Source organism: Homalodisca vitripennis, chromosome 1, assembly GCF_021130785.1.
Source record: "Homalodisca vitripennis isolate AUS2020 chromosome 1, UT_GWSS_2.1, whole genome shotgun sequence".
Taxonomy (NCBI): Eukaryota; Metazoa; Arthropoda; class Insecta; order Hemiptera; family Cicadellidae; genus Homalodisca; species Homalodisca vitripennis.
This window is the reverse complement of record NC_060207.1, coordinates 76,843,661-76,868,435: the sequence shown is the minus strand read 5'-3', so window position 1 is coordinate 76,868,435 and position 24,775 is coordinate 76,843,661. Positions and strand designations below refer to the sequence as shown.

The 24,775-nt window shown below is 32.5% G+C and overlaps 1 protein-coding gene across 1 annotated transcript; it reads left to right on the top strand.

Moving 5' to 3' along the window:
* The first annotated feature begins 9,545 nt into the window (after positions 1–9,545).
* Positions 9,546–24,227, top strand: LOC124365068 (nucleoside diphosphate kinase). Its single transcript, XM_046820993.1, has 4 exons — positions 9,546–9,772; positions 19,278–19,379; positions 21,280–21,392; positions 24,033–24,227. The coding sequence occupies exons 1-4, from the start codon at positions 9,596–9,598 to the stop codon at positions 24,151–24,153; spliced, it is 513 nt and encodes a 170-aa protein (XP_046676949.1). The 5' UTR covers positions 9,546–9,595; the 3' UTR covers positions 24,154–24,227.
* The last annotated feature ends 548 nt before the right edge of the window (positions 24,228–24,775 follow it).

The following is a 24,775-nucleotide window of genomic DNA, read 5'->3' as shown; positions in this document are numbered from 1 at the left end:
AATATGAGTAATGCCGGTGCATCAATGTGGCTATAGTCGTCTCGAAATTATCAAGTTTGATCACAAAATAAACACATAATTTAGTTTATTCCTTGAAGATATCAATACCACTTGATGGAAACATTTACAAGGAAAAGTTTGATGTCGTTTGATATCAACACAACTCTAATAATTTAAGAGAGAAAAATAAACAAAATACTATCGAAACTAGTCGTCTAACATGACAGAAAAGTCGCAAACATTGGTTGCGTCAAGATTTTTCTTCGCAGCTATAACGACTTGGATTGTAGATATTCAGACATCCAAGACGATATAAAATATTTTTTGATTAGTAAGCTCCGAGTGCATATTCGGTACAATTTATTACTAGATTTTTAACTATTAAATATTATCTGATTTATCTTAAATAAAAATCACAGTTTTAAATAAAATCATAGATTTATTTGAAACTGGCAAATCAAAAGATTCAATGTTTCAGAATTTTCATTACTTTATTTTCCACAAAAATTGACAAACCGTTTATTAATATTAAAAGGTCCTTTGGCAAGAATTAAAAATATATCAAAATTAAAATCAGAGCTCTCTTCTGAAATAAAATAATAAAGTTTTCATATAAAAATCAAATACCACTTGGAAATAACTAAAATTAAAATGTTCACTTCTAAGTTCACTCAAAATTCAAAAAATAAAAATTAAACTTCTCTTTCCACTAGTTGTACCTTAACTTTCAAGTCTTTGTAATCCAGATGCAACTCTCTCAAACAATTATTAAAGTTCAATTAATTTTAAATTAATAATTCACAATAATACAGTACAAATTAAATATTAATAAATTACCAAATTTCCAAAATTCAATCAAAGTTATTAACAAAGTTCAATTTTAATTCACTTTTCTTGCAAGTTTGTACCAAATGTAACTTGTTTGATTCTATTGTGCTCTATTGTTCATCGAGAATCAGTTATGCAGATTGCTGTGTAGTTTTACAAATTTAATTTTTCCTATAAAAAAAGACAACAAAATTAATTTAATATCAGATCTGGAAGACTATTTAAATATAACGTACAATAAATTTGGTGCTTACCTCAAAATCCCTCGCGGAGAAAAATTTAGAAACACGGCGCACTGTAATCAACTTAATTCACAATAATAACCAAAAGAAGAGCGAAAATTATGAGCTGGCGGTTTTATAGTTCCCCTTCCCTCCCTTCTGATGGACATCCGCGGCGTTCTCTCATTGGCCCAGCTGTTTCCAACTTAAGAACAATAGCCTTCTCAGATCTAACGTAACTGCAGTACAAGACAAGTTCTGATCAATTCAAGGCAGTGAACCGCCTTCCCAATAATTTAAAATTACCAGCACTAACTTGCCAAAGGATTACATATTCGTTTTTTACCCTAACTTCTCACAATCTAATTAAAATTAAATCCCGATATTTCTTTCCCAAAATTTTTATTTAAGTTTTAATTTTAAAAAATAAACCAATGTATTTTTAAAAATGCTACAGCAACATAATTAATTATATCAACGAACAGGTGTTTGAAGGAGATGATCTTGTTGACAAATAAATTCCAAACATAGTGATATAGCTAAACTCTTTTCTAAACGAAATATCCCTCGGCAAAAGTATACCGAAAAAGTCTCGTTTTTCGCGTTCTCTTCGAAGACGATTTCCTAATCGCAGAGTTCCAAACCCAAAAACGATCAGTGGATCATTTCGTACCCTAAGAGTAACAGGTAAACTTCCTAGTATTAATAATTATCGGGATCGCCCTGCCCAGAATAATGTAGATATGGAAGAGGCTATAATCATGGCTACTGAACGCAGTCCTGGTGTCAGTACACGGCGTCTTTCTAGGCGATTCGCAGTGTCTCAGTCTGAAGTATGGAGAACTTTGCGCAAAAATAGCATGTTTCCCTTACCATAAACAACAAGTTCAAAGTATTCAACCAACAGATCCTCCTCTTCGATTGGAATTTTGCAACTGGTTTAATTAGAAACCGTCAACATCATAGAACCATTTTATTCACTGATGAAGCTCAATTTAACCCGAGATGGCGTCAACAACCTTCACAATGAACACACTTGGGCAGAGGGAAATCCACATAGTACAATCGTGCGCAACTTTCAACACAGATTTAGTGTAAATGTATGGTGTGGACTCATTCATGATCGATTAATAGGACCATTCATTCTCCGAGGACATCTGACTTCCCGCATGTACCTAGAACTCCTTACAGAACAACTACCACTATTATTAGAAGATGTTCCATTAGCAGCAAGGTGCAATATTATTTATCAACATGATGGTGCCCCTGCCCACTTTTCCCATAATGTAACAATGCACTTAAACGAGCAGTTTCCCGGGCGATGGATTGGTCGCGGTGGACCACACACTTGGCCACCAAGATCACCAGATCTAACTCCATTAGATTTCTGTATATGGGGTTGGATGAAGAACCTAGTGTACCAGGAAAAAGTAAATACACGTGAAGAGTTAATAAATCGAATTGAAGATGCCGCCGCACAAATCAAAAACAATCGTGCAGCGTTGCGGAGGATAACTCGATCAATCAGAAAGCGAGCTGCTAAAGTGTATTGAAGTACAAGGACTGATTTTTTGAACACCTGTTATGAAAGTGGTACGTAGTATTAGACCTATAAGCTTTAGATGAAAAACAATAATTTATTTAAAACTTAATTTAAATTGCAATCCTAATAAATCTTATGTGTAGGCTACTCTATGTCATTAAAAATGCGGTTTTTCCTTTGCTTTGGAATTTCTTGCTTGGTAGAATGTTTTGTTGTAAAATTAAATTCCAGAAACTAATACTTCGCTGTTAATAGCCGTGTGGCACATACTTTTATTCAGAATTAAATTTTCTGCAAGTTTCTTTGTAAAAATGTGGGTCTTCAATGCCTATTAACAAAATAATTGTCCCGTTAAACCTTAAAAAAGTGTTTTCAAAATTATTTTATTTCTGTGCAAACTTTGAGCAACTATTATAGGTGATTATTACAGTTTTATAAAGGTAAATACATTTTATGTTAATGTCCAGTCTAGAATAAATGTTCAGTCTGTTACTCACAACCTAAACATTAGTTAATATTTTTATGCAGATAAGAATATGCATTTTTTGTGCGTCTGTTTTTATTTTTAAATAAAGCTAAATTTCAATACCTATTATTAATTTTTTTCCTAAGTAATTCACATTAATCTTTTTCAGAATTAAATTTTCTACAAATCCGTTTAAGAAAAAAATGACCTTTATTTAACATTTATGGAAGTAATCTTACGTTAAACACAAAAATGGTGTTATTTCTTTGCACCAATTCTTGTGTTTTACGTAAGATATCTCTGAAAGTATTGCATTTACAGCTCTGGGACGAATTTTAATAAATTTGTCAGATATAAAAACATAAAAAACAATCGTATTTGTATCTTTGTAACTACCTTTAACCATTTTTATACGGCCTGACTTCACCAAGGGTTCTGAAATCCGGGCGAAATCTTTCGCTAGGCGTAACTTCGCTAACGAAGCGTTTCCGGGCATATGGTTATATGAACTTTTTTTACTTGTTTTTAGCTATAGAATAAGCTCTCGAGAGATTGCCGTTTAGTTTTGAATCACCCTGTATATACAAATTTGTTAATTTCCCCAATGAATTTCATGTTCTTAATTTTGGTTAGGTTAAATAAGCTTATTTAGTATTTAGCCTTATTGTCCTACGAAATTTGTTTCTTCTAGTATAGAGTTCATTCCGTCAAATACACAAGTCTGTAATAAAACTATAGAAAATAAATGAGGTATGATATCAAACTGAAGAAGTTATTTGTTCATTTTTACAGGAAAAAATCATTTGATACAATGATGCAATGATACAAAAATCGTTTGTCAATGGAGCATCGGTGAAATGCGCGAAGTGGTGAAGGGGGTGGGCGCATTGGGACACAAGCTGAGCTATTATAGGAGATATCATAGGTGGATACGTGTGCAGCTGAGTGTTTTTGGCTACTGGCTCATAGCGGTGGTGGGAGAAGCGGCTGGCTCGACCGTAGCACTGTATCTAGGAACAAAATCAGGGGATTGTTGGTATTGCGTTGCATTATGTGTATTAGTTTTAGTTATACTATAGTTAAGATTTTTTATTTATTATGTTTGTGTGAATATGGTATAGTCTTATATTCATAAATATTGCTATAAAAATATTGTAATAGTAGCAGTTACCTGCTGCTTCACATACAATTTCGTAAGTTTTGCACCTGTATGAGCACTTCTGGTTTGAGTAAGTTATACTTCCGGCGGTAATGTTGACGCGATTGTTGTACCATCTCTCCACGACCAAAAAAGTGTTAAAAGTGTTAAAAAGTGTTTATTTGTTGTCGTTGTAAATTGCGTCAATATTAGTATTTTTATTTTTTGTTCTTTTGCTGATTTTGTCTCTTTTCAAGAATATATATACATACATCGAGTGAATTATATTTCTGACGCCAATGTTGAATTTGCCTTGTTGCTACAATCTAGAAAATACGCCACGACGTTTATATTTATGGCCATTCCAATTTACTTTATTGGATAGTATCATTATCTTTTAGATCTAATAATTAATATTTGATAAAAATGTATAGCTAAAAGTATATTAACAATGACTATACGCGTTTATTTCTTTATAAACTGAAAAATGTTGTTAATATTTTAGAACATTTAGAGTTGGAATTAGTATATTAGTTCAAAAGCACAGTCAAGCGAACTTTTGTCTACCATAGTCCTTGCAGACTGCTTCAAAGGGAGTCTTCGGTGACAAATTCTGACCATATTATGTTTTAGGGCATTTTGTAAGATAGATGAGTACTTACCTAAACGCTGTAATGAAAACTAAAACGGTGTAAAAATATTTGTACTCACTATAAATGTAAACAAATTGAAAATAATAAACCAAGTTTACACAGAACAGTTGATTACATTAGAAATGCTCTTTTAATTAATATTTCACAACTTTAAAGACCAAGGTGGGATTTTGTCACTACTTTAAGGGTGCGCTCTACCACTCTGGTGAACACTGATGCAAGGGTTTTGAATCTGCCTCATTGTAGGCTCATTTTTTGAGCTATTACAAACATATTGAAGTCATTTACGTAACTAAATGTTTGTATACGTGCATTAGTTTTTGAAATTTCAATTTCGATTTAACTTAAGCTGCACATCAGGTGGAAAGTTTTTAAAAGAAGGGTATTTTCAACGTTTCATAAAATAAAAATGTAAATTTTTATTAAAGAATTAAATACAGACATTCGTAGATTGGAATATAGTAAGATTAAAACTGCAAATGGTTTATTAAAAAGTTCTGAAGTTAAGGTACAATAAGGCAGACATGAAAGGTCTGCAAGCGCTATTCAACGCTCTGTCAGGTGGCGCGCGTGGCGGCTACAGCCGGAAACTGTAGACAACTCTCCCACCACTACCTGCTGGATATTTCCCCTCACCCGCTTTCGCTAGGTTATAACGTGTGGCCTTTCAGTGTTGGTGTCCCTTCAATTTTGTTGATTTATAATATCTATTCATACATTAATAATCAAGTTCCTATCTTGCACAATTGAAAAATTGTAGTCAATATTTTGTTTTTAAATAATAATGTATTATGAACAAGTATGTATAAAGTATGAAATACAATATTTTTATTTATTCGTCATCTGATCAGTGTGAAAGGATAGGATCGCATAGGATCACAGGCGCCACTGAGCTCACGGGCGGCGGTGTCAAAGGACCGCGCCGCGCCGGGTCTTTCCAACGGCCATGGACGAAACACTACTTATGCGCCACCGTGGCGCGCCCATGCTATGAATGATCGTGTCGTGTGGAAGCTCTCACATACATCTTCATATCACCGAAATAGTGTTGGCGAACTCTTTCCGTAACAATAAATTCGTAACGTGTAACACCTACCTCTACCTCCTGGGGAATAATAAGTTATTGATTAATGTCAATATTTTCAAAATATGAGTGGCATACCTCATTATGAGGTATTTTGTTTAGTGCAATGTTATAGTCTAACTATAATAGTTTTTATTTGACTTAATGTATAATTGCTTCATTTGATTGTTAAAATTAGGTCTGAAATGAATTATTTTCAGTTTTTCTAAAAAGAAAACCGTCTTTTGTACGTAAATCTGATATTTCTCAGCAAAGTATAGACATATGTGAGCAGACTACATCATTTTTAGATTCTCCGTTAAATTTTCAATTTGAAAAAGTTATCGGTTCAAACGGTAAGAAAAGAAAATTAAGCTTCAGGTCGATTCAAATGGCAAAGTTGCTAAGTTTCAGAAAAACTGAAATATCATTGAACCCCATCTTTTTACCACACCCTGTACACAAGAATGTGTCAAGTCATATTAAAAACTTTGACATTTAATAGGCTTTAAAAAATGGTATGCCATATGACCATAGTTTAAGTATTCTGTTATCTACTTTTATCGGTTTGAATATTAAAAAAACACGCAAGCTAGAAAAAGATTATAAAATGCCTCATAAAACAAGGAATTGAAGATTACAAAAAAGTAAAGCAGTTTAAAATAATTTTGTGGATGCTAATTACGGATTAATGGTCACATCCTTTATTAATGTTTTAATTCCTTATCTTATCACTTTCACTAGTATTTTACATTCATTCCTTATCTTGTTTTGTAAGACCAGTGTCCACATGAATTACTTCTACCTCCAATAAACTATTTTTCAGCTCCATTTAGTCAAGTGTAGGCTGCCATGGAGTTCACTACTGGAGAATACGCTGATATGCACTTTATTTACGGGGTTTGTGATGGAAATGCAAAATTTGAAAATTTAACGGAGAATCTAAAAATGATGTAGTTTGCTCACATGTCTATATTTTGATGAGAAATATCAAATTTACGTACAAAAACACGGGTTTTTTAGAAAAACTTAAAATAATTCATTTTAGACCTAATTTTTGGAGTTAGACTTTTTATAACCACCATTGTATCACATTTACATTGCATTATAACCCAAAATATTTTGTCACACCAAGAGCCACTCACCCTGTATATACCTACTCAGTGTAATATATTTAGGTAAATTTTTATCCTATACAATTTGCTAAGTAAAAACTGTAATTTCTCTCATGTTGGTCATGTGATATTTTGCTTCATTGTAATTTTAATGTCTTGTTGTTACTTTGTTTTTTGTTGCTGAATTTTGTTATGTTACTATTGTTCAATTCTGTAAAGTTTATTGTTGTTATAAAGTTATAATTACATTCTAATTTGGCAGACGCACAAGTGACATGTAGCTGTGTGTATTAAGTCGTAAATATGAACTGAGCTCATAAAATTTGTAATTTTTTAATATACTGTTATCTTTGATATAATGTATCTATAAATTTACTTTTAATGTACATTTAACTAACCACATTGCTGGTAGCGTGGTTAGTTAGTCTTAAAAATCTTATGTGATCTGATAATTCTAAAAAAATGAAAGAATGATTATATTTACAAGAAAATGTGTGGGTTTACATTATGTATCAAAGAATTAATAAAATTATGTTAGTTTTGTTGATAACATTAAAATTATTTAAATTTTCTATGGTTTTCATAACAATTCCTGCCTTGCCCAGTTTTTTCCACGTATTCCAGATCGGTAGACACTCTGACCTGACAATATTACTGGAATGATTACGTTTCTGTTAGTTTTCAAATATTTCGGAAGACCGAATTTAAATTAACAAAAATAAAATATATTTTACTAAAACGTTTTATTGCATAATAATAAAAGTATTTTGTACCAACGAGTAACGGTAGGACAAGTACCGGTTACAGTTTCATACTGATTTAGCCGATCTCCACACTACACAGTGCGTTGTTACGAGCCGTACGCCACCGAACGCATTTTCTTTCGGCAAATAACTGAGATGCTCCGTAGTCCCGATACTGCGATCTTTGGCCTGTGGTACATCGCAGTCTTAACAAATCTAAAACATGTACTGTAGTAAAAGTGAAAGTGTCATGTAATGTTATGCACATGTAATATTTGAAGGAAGCCACTCCCAGTCTGATTTTTTCTATAATATTTTACGTATCATGTTTTGCCTAAATTATACTACAATATTTTATATATGTTTAGCGATAGTTTTCATGTGTATCTTTGTGTCCATTTACTGTCAGTATATAGGGGCAGACTAATGTGAATAAAGCATAGTCTGCTTTATTCGCATGTGGCGTAGGTGAAGTGGCTGAAGAGTGAAAGGCTTACTAGCCCATCCCTGTTAAAAACGTCGGACGTCGCGCACCTGGCTCGGGTCCCCCGCTCGGCAAATGTCGGAGGCGCTCGGTAAGTTCCGATCCCTTCCACAGCAACTACTCATTGCCCTCCCTACAACCGATTTTGCCAGCGCTCCAAGCGGATTTTTGAAACATCGTACTGCGATTTCTGGCCTGTGGTAGAGCGCACCCTTAAAGACTAGAGGTTACGCCCCTTTTCAGCGCAATCGGTTAAATAGTTTATGCGTGAAAGTAAAACAAACAACAAGGCACTTTTACATTTATAATATTATTAGTATTAGGATTTGTAGTATGTGTGTGTTTTATAAAAATATATCTTTTGAACCATTTAAGATAAAGTTATGAAACTTAAGAATTGTATTAACCTTTGGTAGACCTTTTTGAAAATAAAATATTAACAAAATCCTTTTATCCGTTCCACAATGACGTCTGTTTAAAATTGTTCAAGTCAAATTACCAAAAACCGGTATAGTTATAAAAAAGCATAGGTTACTAACTATTTATTCATATTTATAATCATTTAAACAGTGCATTTATCAAAGAAGACTGTCAACGCATAAGCGAACACGATTAGACTACTTTAAAGATACGCTTGCGCAACTCAAGAGCACCAAACATGTCGCTGTAGAGAGGGATCAGTTTTTACTTATGTGCAAAATTTCAATTTTTTTAGCTTTACTAGTTTAAAGATAATATTTTTTTATGAAAAATACAAAATGGCGACTTGAGGCTAAACGAGACATTTCTCGGCATATATTTATATGACATTCTTTGCTTGAAATGGTGAATACTATTACCCACAGAAGTTTGTGACACCATTTTATAAACACTCTGTATAATCTTCACGGATGAGAGCATCTTAGTTTATACGTGTGGTGACAAGATGGCTTTATTAGCATATACAAACAATAAAATTTGTTCATAGGGTATTAAAAAAATAAAATCATGAATGTTGAACGTTAACTATAGTTAATAGTTTAATCAGCTCACACATCAAGGTAGTTGAACGCTTGAAACAGTGTTCGTGGATAATAGAAACTAAATAATATAATATAATATAATAGAATTCTAATGTTGATATGCAACAACTTTAACCGTTTGTTATATACTGACTTTTATAACACGTATTGGCTTAGAGATTACATTACTAGAATATTTATTACAGGATGGGGAATTTCGTTTTGTGTATGTGGTTACACTGGAAAATGCTTACGTGTGGAGAGAAGGGAGGAGGAAGTATAGTTCTCTAGAGTTTCCGTCAAATTTTGTCTCTCTTTCCGAAGTGGGGAGCCGGTTCGTATGGTAGTTTGTACTTTGTTGTCAATTTATTCTTTATTTTCTCCAGCAATGGCAGCAAACAAGGAGCGTACCTTTATTATGGTCAAGCCCGATGGCGTACATAGAGGACTAGTAGGAAAAATCATTAAACGATTTGAAACTAAAGGATTTAAGCTCGTTGCACTGAAATTTACCTGGGTAAGTCGATTATACTAATCAAATTACTTGAAAGACACGTTCCTTACCTTAAAAATGAAACTGTTCGTATTTTTCCATTGAATGTCTTAACACAATGATAGCTTACAGCATTGTAATTTATTTTATTACGCTATATTGATGTGCTTTGTGTGGAAGTTTCTTTTAATAAGAAATTATAGGGGTTAAGGTCCATCTTTTAAGCATATGATTAATTTTCTGCAGATTGTGGCTAACATAATTATTTTGGAAGGCTAAGGTACCAGTATGAAATTAACCAGAGTTGTAATATTTGTAAAACGTTGAAAGAGGAAGAGGTCATTTTCAATTTCTTTCCTAACTAGTATGATTATGTGTTCCTTAAAAAGTAAGCCTAGGCCCTAATTAAACCCTTGCCGAGCGGCATATTAAGATTGAAAAACAACCACGCATATTTTTTTTATTAAATTCTCTTTTTTGTTTTAACATTATAATTACATAACTTCACGAAAAAAGAATATACAATGTTTTTTAATTATATATTTACAAAAATTAATAATTCAAACTTGATATTTTTGAATCAATAATATGAATAAGTTACAATGCCTATATTTTGATTACCCATATTTATATGCTTAGAAATAATATTATTTGTCAGTATAACTCAAATATATTTTCTTGAAATGGCTGTGGTGAACGTGTAGGTAGTGTAGCGTCCTTGGACTGGCGGGGGTCATGACACCAAGATGAGCGAGGCACGACACATCCGATATTACTGTCACTAATTTCCTTCATTAGAGTCTCTACATTATTTATATATAACTAAAAACACAACACATATAACACAGCTGAAATAAACATAATGTAAATGTAAGGTTACTTCAGAATCGCTGATCACGAGTTATTTGTTTGTTTACTTTACAATGATCGCATTGGAAAAGGCAGGAAAACAAATAACACACAGGTTTATTGATACGTGCTGCTACCTACTAAACAGAAAGGCGTACTATGTGTTTAGTGCTACATTTACAAGTGCTGCTACGTAGTAGGTGACGTTGAAAGTAACGTATGGCGACAGCGTGGCAGCCAGCTGGCGCATATATACGGATGCCGCTCGGCAAGGGTTAATATGAAAATTGTATGCCAGAAAGCTATAGGTAATGTTTAAGAAAGTTTACCGTACATGCATTAACACTGGTCTGTGGCACTGTGTCTTAACACGTTCGCTGCTGCAAAACGGACAACCATACACGACGAGTGCTGAGAGCACACTGACTGGGTTTCTAAACAATGGCGCTGTGCAGTAGATCTACGTCATGCGCGCCTGTCGCGAGGCAGCCGTGCAGTAGATCTACCGCAACCGCATTGAACGTGTTAATACATATTCAATTGATTAAAAGTGTAAGGCAGCCTAGAAGATGGTTTTCTCTTTGTGCCAGCAATATGGGTTGGTGCATCCGAAGACTTTGGGGCAGTATTAAGTGCCCACCACAACAATCAAATCATCTATATTCACAATGAATTCTCATTATGTAACTACTGAAACCAAGTTCTCTTATAGGTATTTTAAATTACAGTATAGTAAGGCTGTTTTTATATCTTGGTAATTATTTAATGGTGACTGAAAAAACAATCTAGGCTACGATTATAAAACGTAACACTTTTTACTATATTTAAGGATAAAAGTGTTGACATAAATAACACATGTACATCGCCATTTTTGCTTCTGGTGGTTGCATAATGAGCAACCAACACAATCAGATAATGATTATCGATATTCATGACCAGCCAAAGACAAAATGTCAGACCAAACAAAGTAATAGATATTTCAAAGATCAATGTGGATTTGATAGTTTTCAATCTTGGAAATTAGTGCATAAATATTAATATAATTTACAATTTAGTATATATTAACAACAAAACATTGGGTACTTTGGGATTATACCGACCACACCCAGACATGAATCGTTATTTGACATTTTGCTTCTACTGATTACTAGATTAGCGTAGAACAATATTTCGTCAATATAAAACAGGAATTGTCTTATCGCAAACCCCTCCCCATCCTCAGACAGAGGTCAAAGTCGAGCGGTCTAGTAGATAACGTGATTGCAGAGTCTCGCCGCCCGTTCAGCTGGTTCGTCGCTTTGTTGTACTTCCGTGTTTTACCTCTACATTTCTCCAAACACAAAAATTCAACAAAAACAAACATTACCAAACTAAAACTAAACTCTGTGGGTACGGTCCAATAAGCGGACCCGGTTTTTTATATCGAAATTGGCAAACGATATTACTTAATCATAACCATCGATATAATCAATCGATACTGATGAATTATTTTTAACAACTTAAATAATCTATATGAACAGCTGTAAACACTTTCAAATAATACAAGGTAATATTTTAAATTTCACGTAACATTGTGTATTAAAATGGCCGTCAATCTTAGGAAGCTTCACGAAATTGCTTTAAAAGACGATAAAATATGTTTTTTATGGCTTCAGGATGTTGGGTTAGTACCTAAGAATCCATTATGTGATATTTGTGGAAAGGTAACAAATGTAACTGTCAGAGGAGCTAACATGGTCATCTTCAGATGCAAAAAAAGAAGGTAATGGTGGACACAACTTTAGTAAAAACGTTTTCGTTCTGTTTCATTTAGTTAAAGTTATGAGTTTCCCTGATTTTGGTTATGTTCATTTATTATTTGTTATCATTAAATTCACGTTTTAATTTAAACATATGATTGTTATTACTTTTATATCGATTGATAGTCTATGATTCGATATGCGAATATTAGGTATCGATGATTATATTCTTCGATATAAAAAACCGGGTCCGCTTATTGGACCCTACCCAACTCTTTATTGAAAAAACACTCAAAACTTGTTTTTATTCTTGATCACATTCCGCCACCCAAAATGCGAGTGCCTCCGGCCGTCAGCGCGGGCTTCAAGGAAAGAAAAACATCCCTCGAGATAGTACCTATCAGTAAAATATCAAATTCTAGAGGGGCTGATCAGAAATATAAATTGAATTGTAATGGAAAGGCAATTATGTACAGTGCAAATCATGTGATGCCGCGCGGCCTGCCGTAATCGGGATTCTCGAGAAAGATAAGATAACAGCGACAAAAATACCGATCACAATACCTGGAAATGGTTGTAAGTTTGTAATTTTGCAATTAAAGAGTTGTTTTTTCTTTCTATCATGTCTATTTCTATAAATTTATATTTTTGTGTTCTTTATACTGGTGTGGTCGGTATAATCCCAAAGTACCAAACATTGTATGGTTAAGGATAAACGTGACTACTTGTTAAACAAAAAAGACACGTATGTTACTGTTCTTATTGTCATTAGTCAATAGTACACATTTTAATTTCAAATTTATTATTATTTATGTTTGAATAAGTTTTGAACGATGCCGAATTAAATAAAGTTTTAGGTTTTAAAAATGTTAATATACAGAAGCTATATTTTTATATGTAATAGAAATTAATTTCTTTTTTAAACTGTATAAAATCACTAAACTGTATTTAAAATACTCTTGAGCTGTGTAGTAGGCTACTATTACTTTACAAGGAAGATGAGTTTGATAGCATTTAAGAAATGCTCGAATGGATCACCATCAATAATCAAAATTTCTCGTCGAAATATATTCTGCAATATGATTGGTGATGCACTCATTTCAGAGATCAGCTTTTAAAGATTTTTTGTAATACCAATTTCGTTCTATAGTTTGGGTATTTGCAGAAGTTAATAGATTATGAAGTTTGTATTTTGGTTAACAGTAAAATGGTCATAACCTTTTGTTTTTAGTACAAAATAGACTTTCCATAAATCAGTAACGATTGTTTAACATGTGTCACAATTAATAGGATAAGTGATTTTTGCAGTCATTTAGAACATTGCTCAGTGTTTATAAAAACATTATGAGCCAATTGATATTATGCATATTGATCACTAATGTTCTTCTCATTCCCGCTAGCCTTCTCCTAAACGAAATCACGACAGCAGTAGTCTAAGTAAAGAAAGTTGACAATGCTTAATTATGAATACAAACGTATACAATAGTATCGATATTTAAAATCGATAATCACTATCCGGTTGTGTTGGTGACAGCTTATACTATAGCCTTTCCGGTCATTATAGAAGGATGGTATATAACATCAGTAACCGGGTTATTCAGTAATAACCTGTTAACTTGTTACCAGCAATACCCCGTTATTTCAGTAACAACTTGATTGCTGGTAGCGGGATGGGCAGGGAACAAAAGAAAATAGAGACGGACATTTACTCATTTATTTCTGGAAAAATGAAAACAAACCACTAATTCTTCATACATTCATTTGTTTGACCTTAGTTATCATTAATTATAAGTAGTCTACTAGTCTAAATATTACATTGCCATGAGTTATTTAAATTTTTGTATACCTAATAAACAATTATTGTATTGTACAGTGAACATTTGAAATAACCAGTTTATTATTAGTCTATCAGTCTAAATGTTATGTTATAGTGTTTATAGTGTGTTGGTTAAATTTTTGTATACTATGTGTTAATAGTGTCACACATGTAGATTTAGTCCGACTCAGTTTATTTGCAATTAATTTAGTAAGGTCAGTTCAGATCAGCATGATGCTAATATCGAGGATGGATCAGCTAATTGTATTATTTTGAATGGTAAAAGGTTAAAGACAGCAGTATTTCCCATCTCAAGTGCCCATTAATCAAATACCATAAACATGAGTTTACTTTGTTACAATTAATTTAGAACAATAATATTGAACCAATTTAAGTTATAGGCTTTTAAGATTGTATTACACAATATTGTTGTTCTGTAAAATAGAAACAGCTGGCAATTATTAATTATCTACATCAATAGGTCAAATATATTTATATTCTTTATATTCAGCAGTTAAGATATTTCTAATTAATAATTGATTTGATTGTCTTGGTGGCCACATATACTGCAGCCATTGTCATCTGTACTTTCTCATCTCAAATAATTCAACATAATCTAATTCAGGGTGTCCAGCAGCCTTGAAAATCGGGAAGAGTGGGAATTATGCTTGAATTTTACCTGCCTTGAATAGGGCGGGAATTGTGCTTGTATTTTGTAGAAAATCAGGAGTTTTGATTTTTTTTAGGCAATGTATTTGTATAAATATCTTGAGCTAAAACTGTTCACTCCATTTGGCCTTTGTTTCGTTTTCATGCAATTCACGAACAATAGGCACAGATGTGGACTTTACTCAGTGACGAGAGAAAGTTGATGTTGTCATGGGCTTAGGGGAGAGTTGTTTGTTGTCATGGGCTGTAGAGCTGTACGATTGAGATTGTTGCATTCGGAACGGTTGGATTGTTTAAATCGTTCGAACTCGAGGTTCGAAATATCGAGTTGAATTGCCAGTCTGTCGCTGCCGTTACTAATGCACTCCTAATATTAATCTGCATGTTTCTCACTTTCTAAAGACTGCCTGTTGATCATACAGTACTAACATACTTTTGTTTAACTTGTAAAAGGGCTAGTAATTGAACGGGTTGATATTAATACCTCAGTGCCGTCACACACTGATGGCATCAAATAAAAAACATCCCTGGAGATAGTAGGTTACTTATGAGTAACATATTAAACATCTGGATCTGATAACGAATTGCTTGAGAGGTCTAAACAATACTAAAAACTTACCTAAACTAACCATAATATACTAGTGAAATCTAACATTTTGAAATCTTGAGTACACACAAATTTCATCTTCACACACAAATGTAAAACTACATAGTTTTTTTTAATTTTTAATCAACTAGATGCAAAGTGCACAATTAACAATGGCAAATTAATTGAGATCACACAGGAAAAGGTAATTATTAAATCAACTTAGATTTCTATCTTTTTCTTTCTTTTAATTAAATAATCATTAGTTTAATATTTTCAAACAGCATTTTTTTTACAGATTGCTTAAAACTTTGTATAATTGTATTAAAGTTTTCTTTGCTTTGAAGGTGATTATTTTGGATTTTGCAATAACATTTTTTGGGAGAATTCAAAAGAATTGTAAATATAGTCATTTGATATATAAAATTAAAGGGCATTTAAAATGGATAAAAATGCCACAAATTTGTGCTCTTTAGCTTTACAGCCATTCTTTTGTTACGTATGTGACACTTAGACACATTTATGGTGAAATATAAATAAAGTAAAATTATATAAATACATTTATCACAGTTCAGTGTATAGAAGAAGGTGATTTAATTCAAAAGTATACAAAATTGGGCACAAGAATTTTTATTATTTTCCAAGCAATACATGTTTTTTATGGCTGTTACGTTTGTGACATGAAAGGCACTCATCCTAGAGTGTTAGGTACATAATGGTAAAATTCTGTTAATTTTTTCCTTCAATAAAATTTAAAATGAAATTAATTGCATTCCTAATTAATAATTTACGTACAACTCTTAATAAATCAATGTACCAACATGTTTTGAATACTTGTTAAAAATTTGTGATTTGTTTGTTACGTATGTGACAGGTTGTTTGTTACGTATGTGACAAGTATAACTAGAGTACCAAGAAACACTATTTATGATAAAAATAATAACTTATTCTATCTAAAAGTTGATATCCTTACAACTGAACTGAACCAACAAAATAGGTAACTGTTATCAATTCACATAGAAAACGTTACAATAAAACTTAGGTACTAAATTCACACATACTGTATATTAAGGTTCCTTATAACTATTTCTACAATATTAATTTTTTAAATAAGTTGGGTACACTTTTGTTCTAAGTAAAACTAACAGAACATAGTTCCACATTCTTTAACATGTACAGTTTTTTGGAAACTGATAAAGTACAGGAACTCAACGGTTTTTAATTGTAGGTTGTTCCAACACCCGAATAATGTCTTTAGTAGCCACGAGCCTTTCATCATTTTCATCAATTTTAAAACAGTGTAGTATCCTCCCATATTTTCTCAAGAAAGTGACTACAATATCTTCATTTACTTTGCTCTGGCAAACTGCTACGTAGCGAAATTCTTTCATTTTATTACTTAATAATTTCACTAATACAAAGTCACCAGGATTTGGGTGTTGGACATTTCTATCAGTGTTTGATAATGGGCTCTTTATCTGTCTCCATCTGTGCATTTTCCAGTACTCTCATACTTATCATCATCAGATTCATCACTGTAAACATCTTCATAGTGTAGCCGTCGTCGGGTTAAACAGTTTTTGTAGCGTCATATTCTTCATTCTTAATGTCAACTTTAAGCATGAGTGATTTTGATGTCCTGCTAATTCAGTATCTTGTGATCATTATATGCTTGAAAGTGGTGCATTGCTTGAATACCAGTTATTTGATGAATTTTACCCCATCTCTCCTCAAGATGTTTTTCTATTATGATCTATTTCTTCCTTTGAAACAATAGCCGAATTTCTTTGCATTTTTCCAATGCCACTCTGTAGAAATCTTCTGGGGTATTAACAAAAGCTTTCCGACCCTTTACTACTCTCCATACAATCCTCTTTACCATCCCTCCGATACCATCTACAGCCTCCTTCCCATGGCTGGAAGCAAAAAAATTCCAGTTCATTGCAATACCAAAGTCTTCCTCTTCAAAACAAATATTTGACAAAGTGTACCGGCTTTTAAATTGGCCGGCACAGTTATCAGAAAATATATGTAAATGTTTTATTTCTGGAGCTATTTGATTAAATTTTCTTTTACAAGAACTTTTATAAATGTCCAAACAGAGTTCTTACAATGCTTCAAATCATCACTAACACAAGCAAAACTATAAACTTTATCATTATGCCAACCTTTTATTTTTTGTACATAAATCAGTCTGGGAGGCTTTAAAATAAACAAATAAATAGATTAACTTGGTAGATAGGCTAGGTTAACTAACTTCATATGTTAATTCTTTCTTCAAATTGACAGTTTTTGTATCATAACTTAATATGTCACATACATAACATTTTGATGTGTCACATACGTAACACAGTTTACTTGCCAAAGAATAATATTTAAAATAAAATAAAAAATATCATATTAACAAATCATTAACTTGACCTTAACTTTTACAAAATGTTATCCATGTCAACATTCTAGATGAGATGCAGTTTAAACTTGTTCATGTTTCTTGTTACGTATGTGACACTGTGACATACGTCAGAATTATTGGAAATAAGGACTTGTTTACTTACAAAGTTTATTTAAATTCAGCTCAAATTGATGTAAAATGTCCAAGCTTCCTCTCTCTAACCTCAAATCTGAGAAACACTTATACACTAGGTAAAATCAGCTGTTTTAAAAACTAGATTATTGTTATTAGTAGACTGTCTCATCAACAGGCAACTTTAACCTAGAATAAAAATAAATATACATCTTCTATTATACTATTTTCTTTGGATTTGGTAAATTAAAGTATTTTACAACATAAATATGTCTTAAAAACTAACTTTAAAATTTATTTCATTTTTAACACTGAGGTGTCTGTTATAAAAGAATGGCTGTTTAATAGTTTTTTAATTACGGTGTTTAGAAAATACTGAGATATGACTAAAAACTGCCTTCCTGTGGGGTTTTAAAAACCTGTCACTCAAAAACCTGAAGGCAGAAAAATGTAAAACTTTGCATTTTAACAAGTCTTAGCAAGTACAAACTTACAAACAAACAAATATTGCCAAAATCTTTTTAAGGTCCAAAATTAGTTTTTTATAGGTTGATTTGAAATGGAATGACCCTGTGGGCTTTGTGGGAGCCTTCAGCACCACCCTTCTTTTCTAGTGATTAAAGATAAACATCCCTCGAGATAGTAGGCCTACCCAAATTCAAGGTCAGATCATGTCAGCGCTTGTAAAGGCTAGATTACCGCCAACCGTGGTAATATAGAGTTGCCCCGACCCACTGTGCTCCCAGCCATTTAATGGGCCTCTAGACCACCACGTGCGGCTGTCCGAAGCGGCTGAATCGCAAGTACAAGGAGAGTCATAGTGGAGACGGGATGCCGGCAACGCACTCTCTTGCGCGCACCATCCTGAACTTTGGTTCTACTATTAACAATATTTATGATAACCTAATCTTAAATCTACTTGTATCGCATGGTTAAAAAAGTAGATAGGGCCAGAGTGGCCCACTTCTTGCTGAGATCTCTTTCTTTTGGCAGGCCAAATAAAAACTGATTATCATAATAACAATTTAATTCTTACAGTAAATCAAATAAAGTCTCTTCTTTCTAATAATATAGTATTTTAGGTAATAGTATCAGTGAAACTGTTCAAAAAAAATAGTGTCCTCTGAGTAATATTAAAGTACTGAATATCACATTACTTATTTAGAAAAAGATTTTCTTGGATATTTGATTCAACATCACTGTGCTGCCTTTACACATTTATTGCCTTCACAGATAGTCAGTTACCTTCAAAAACTTATATATGATCAATTTATCTTAAATAATATGAACAAACATATTATTCCTTATGTTGGTATCAATATACATAATTAAATGTTGTGTTTCAGCCTACTGAAGAACTATTGAAGAAACACTATGCTGACTTATCCAGCAAGCCATTTTTCCCTGGTTTAGTGAAGTACATGTCTTCTGGACCTGTTGTTCCAATGGTAAGAAATCATGAACGACTATAATGTAATTCTGTATAGTTCGCTATAGTGACGTGAAACGGGCCTTGGATGTGCAATGGACAAATGTTGCATAAAGTGATCATCCCATTAGCACAGTCAGTCAGTTCCGTCTGCTCCACAAGTGAAGTGTGTACTAATGTGGCTAAAAGCATAAATATCAGTGTTTAAAATGGACAATGCAAGTGCTTCAGTTTCAAAAATGTAAAAGAAAGTTACCATAATCATGCATGCGGAAAAATATACAACATTTATAGTAAACTAGCTGTTTCCCGCAGCTCCGCACGCTTTTCATAAGCGTTACCCGTGTATGTGCACTTCTGGCTCAAGTAAATTATATTTCCAACGCTGATGTAGAGTTTGCTTTTTTGCCACGATCAAGAAAATCTGTATATGTTTATAGCCATTGTACAATAATAATAATGGTACTTAATATACCAATAATGTATACGTAATGTATATATAATGTAATGTATACTTGTACTTAATAATATACTTTTTGTATATTATAAAGTGGTCTAACACTCAAGCTTCAAGTTTAACCAGAAATTTATCTTCAAGACAAATATACATCATACTTAGCGCCTTCAAATAGTGTTTGGCTATTAAATATTCGTAACTGTCCCATAATTGCAGTTTATAATGTGCAGGCGCTTTGAAAACTATTATCTTTGGCAACGCCACCTGGAGGCGAGTTACATCAATAGACATAGCATAGAAACCTTCTTCGTGGAAAAATACATATACATACAAATTTTTGTAATGATCGGTCAAATAGTTTACGATTCCATAAAGGACAAACATTCATTTTTATATAATAGATGTATATATATATATATATGGAGAAACAGCTCCTCGGAATGTTAGAAAAGCAGCTCAGATTCAAAGGTGGCAGATGCTTGTAGGAAATTGTCACATGTATTACAGTGTTGAAAGAAAGTAAGAATTCTCCAGGTGAAGCAAAGAAATTCATTATTCCTTAAAACAAAAGAGACCACAGAAAAAAAGCAATAAGTTATTTTGATGATTTTAATATAAAATTTTATTTGCAATATGAGATTAAATTATTTAAGGAAATTAAAGAATTTTGTAAAGCGGATTATAAAATTTTATATATATTGAACTTATTTTCACAGCATTTCTGAGGTCTGTAAAACCTGGACATAAAACAAAAATCTAAGAGTTTAAGAACCCTGTAAGTAAAAGAAAACCAGTGATTGTTCTCCATGTTGTCAGTGAAGATGGCTTCATTACTAATTCCTTGGTCATGTTTGAATCCAAAAGTTAGAACTTTTAAGTTAAGTCTAAGAACTCCATAAAACTTTGTTTTATCCTGTGCCTGATATACTTAAAGCTATTTTTTACCTTGACCCAAGTAAGCACTTTAATTTAGGTCAACCATTAATGTGTTATACAACACGTTTTTTATGAACTGATGCTCTAAATTTATGCCACATGTTGTAAATAATTTTAAAAGAATTGTAATGCTTCAAAAAGTCTGAAATTTAAAACTATCCCGTAATTCTGTTTTATACCAAATTTAAGGGCGTACGTAAACAAATAAAAAATTACTTTCAGTGCCGAATTGTACGTTGATTTTAAATTTAAGTTTTGATACAAGTAATAAATCTCAAAATAATCAATATTTTATCAAAACCAGAAAATAAAGTTTGTGCAATTCATTGATAAAGACTGTGACAGTTGTAGCCACCAGCTAAATTTTTTAAAACACTCCAAACCTGCTTACTATACAGGATAGAACAATAGTAGGCGGAGAAATTTATCATGTGGAGTGTTCAGAAATGAAACTAGGAATTTTTTTTAGTAATTCTTGTGCTTTTTGTAGAGTTGTATTTGATTTGAATCACCATTCATTCTTTAGGTGTGGGAAGGCCTTAATGTAGTGAAGACTGGAAGATTCCTATTGGGAACCACAAACCCTCAGGACTCCAACCCTGGTACAATCAGAGGCGACTACTGCATTCAGACTGGCAGGTTGGTTGTTAATAGTTTGTTACATGTAGACTTTTTATTTTGAATATGGTACAGTCTTCAGCATTTCATACTATATTATAATATCAGTTATTTTAAATTACAAGAAAAGTAGCAATAATTAATATTAGTCATTGTGTAACTAAAGTTTTTAATTTGGGTGATAGAAAAACTGTTGTAGCCATCAGTTGTTTATAGTGATGTAAAATGCCCAGGGCACAGGCAAATTCCCAAATTTCATAAATGCCTGGACATTTATCCATTTTAAATATAAATAGGCCTTAATAATGGAGGTTTTGGGACCACAACTATAAATAACTTTTTAAATATCTCCCTATATATATATATACATTTTTTTATATATATATATAGGGTGTCTATGTAAATTGTAGGATATTATATATATATATATATATATATATATATATATATATTTATTTATATTAAAATATGAAATTTTTTTGTTACTTCTTCATAGAATTTTTAGAGGAATTGAAAACTGTGATTTACTGCTTGAGTGTTGGTTTTGTAATTTTGAAAAGAATTTAGAGTGACAATAACTTTTAGGTCTTTTGTTTTTATTGAATTATTATGAGTATAGGTTCTTAAACTTATCTACAATAAAGATCGGATTAAATCTACATATTGTAGATAGGTTAAAAAGTAAATTTGTTAAATGTTTGATTACTTAGGTCTTTCTCTTCATCAATGGTTTCCGATGAAGTGTCAAGAAGGTCTGGCTCAGTTTCTAATGACAGTTCTGATTCTCCCTCCACCTCTAGGCGTACCACTTGTTCTTCACTGAATACAGTGCCTTCTTCTCCTTGGTCTTGTCTACTCTGTTGAGTCTCATCAGTTTTGTTCTGGAGGTTGCACTTAGGCGTTCCATGCATGAATTTCCAATTGTATACAAGACATGTTAACTTTGTGGTCCTCTGAGATGTAGGCCTGTTTCTCTCCTTGCTGCGCATCCAGCCGAAAGTGCTATAGGATCTCCGTGGCAGCAGATGTAACAGACATACCCAAGAATTTTTATCGCAACTTTGCCAATTCACAAGTTCCTCTCAAATCTCGCCACCATAGAAATATATATATGTATGTGTGTGTGTATATATATATATAATTTTATTAAACATTGAATCACAAAAAGTACTTGCTCCGCCGGCACTCAAACCCGGATCTCTCACTTGTCGGGTGAATGTGCTACCATTACACCACAGAGCCCTTACTTTTTACGATTCAATTATATTGTATTTGGCCGTATCTGTCACATATGCGTTTAAATAACCAAACTAACATACGATCGGAAGACCAAATACCTGTCAAATGACTTTTGTTTACATTTTTTTATTAAATTTGTATAAGTGGCAATAGCCTAATTTAATAAAACTGGGTTCGAGTGCCGGCGGAGCAAGTACTTTTTGTGATTAAATGTTTAATAAAATTAAATTAAACAAATGAAAACTACCGGTATTGATATTTGGATTGGTTCTTCTTACTCTATGAAGCCATATCAATGTTTTAGTGATCAGAGAATATTGACTCACACAGGTACAAAACAATACAGGCATTTACATTGTCAAAAATTATAGCTTTTCAGCCATATGTAAATAAAATAAATATTTAGTTATACAAGCTATCTGATAATTATTGTTACTTCTGAAGTTTACAAAAATAATAACAATCACTAATATAAAATGAGTTCTTGTTTATATCGGTGATATTCTAAAACACTTATTAACCCTTCCCACGCGGAATTTATCTTTCAATTTTGACTCATAACGCGTAATTAACTTTAAATTTTTGTTTTACGTTTTACCAACTCTAATTTTTTTTTTAGTTAGTGGTGGCTATTAGGAATAAAAAATAATACAGTACTGTATTATTTTTTAGTATCACAAAATAATCAGATCCCTATATTTTTTAACAAATTTTCAAATTTTACAAAAAATTGTCAGGATTCGCCATTGCATAGAACAATATAGGCATATAACGACACAACAAATAAAGTATTAACAAAATTAAAAGATAATATAATGCTAAATACAACAGGAACACGAACAGTAAATAAGGAAATATGGCAAAACAGCGTTAAACACTAAAATATGCCGCCGTGCCTGGATATATCCGTTTACCGCATAATGGTTCGCCGCTGACTGAGGCTAAATCGCGCCACGAGGGACAAAGCCACGCCCTCCCACCACTGCGACGCGCCTGAGGTTCAAACTGTAACATCTGCTTTTCGGAACAAGTATTCAGCACTCCCTTGAACTCTAGCGGATTCCACGGCAACTAAAATTTATTAAATAGCACAAAATAGACTTTGAAGGATATATCCGTTTACCACGTTTCAGTGAAAATTTGGCCTAACGGATATATCCGTTTGCCGCGTGGGAAGGGTTAATTCGTTACAGTAATTATAAAAACTTAGCTTAGTTAAATCTTTGTTTTAATGTTTATTTTCATTCTAACCACTGTTACAACCAATGTAGTACTTGCAATTTGGCATGGCCATAATTCATTTTTTCAATTTTGGATGGAAAAATCACGAAATATTAAGTAATGTTTTAAGTGAATATATTGGCAAATCAGAATTGTATTCTGGATTGTTGGTACTAACCTATTGTGTTTTACCTTTTACAGGAACATAATTCACGGTTCAGACTCAGTTGAATCAGCCAACAAGGAAATAGCATTGTGGTTTGATGAGAAGGATCTTGTGTCCTGGACTCCTGCCTGCCAAGCATGGATCTACGAAGATTAGCCTTTTGATCTTAAATTTAATATTATGTTGATGTGATTTTATTAAGAAATAAAAAGTAATTTTTAAAACGCCAATTAAAGAAAGCATTGTATTCAATACAAACCTGGAAATTCCAATAAAAACAAATGTCTGTTAAACCTATTTGATAAAATAGTGACAGACGATTTACCTTACAGTTCTAAGGATAAACATTGGATGTGAATACATCAGGGCTAATGCAAAGGTTGTCCAATTTGCAAAATAAAGTTAATTGTGAAAGAATATAATATATAACTGTATATTAAAATAAAACTTTTTTACCATTACAACTGCGCTCATTATTGTATGATAGATATAGTCTTAAATTTGTTTTACAATCAGATTTAAATTTGACAAAGTTAAAGTTTTGCATTCACTAAGTCAAGTGTTTGGTCTCTAAAACATTTACAATTATCTACACATTGAATAGGTTCACTTTTGAATAATTTCAGGCTCAACTCTCAGCCGTATGAATTATCATGCACTATGCTTTAACATTTATGAACGTAAGAAATGGTGAGTATATTTTTGTTTTCTCTCACAATCGATTAGACACCTTACATGAAATATGCTATATGTATAGGGTGTCTCAGACGACTTGTTC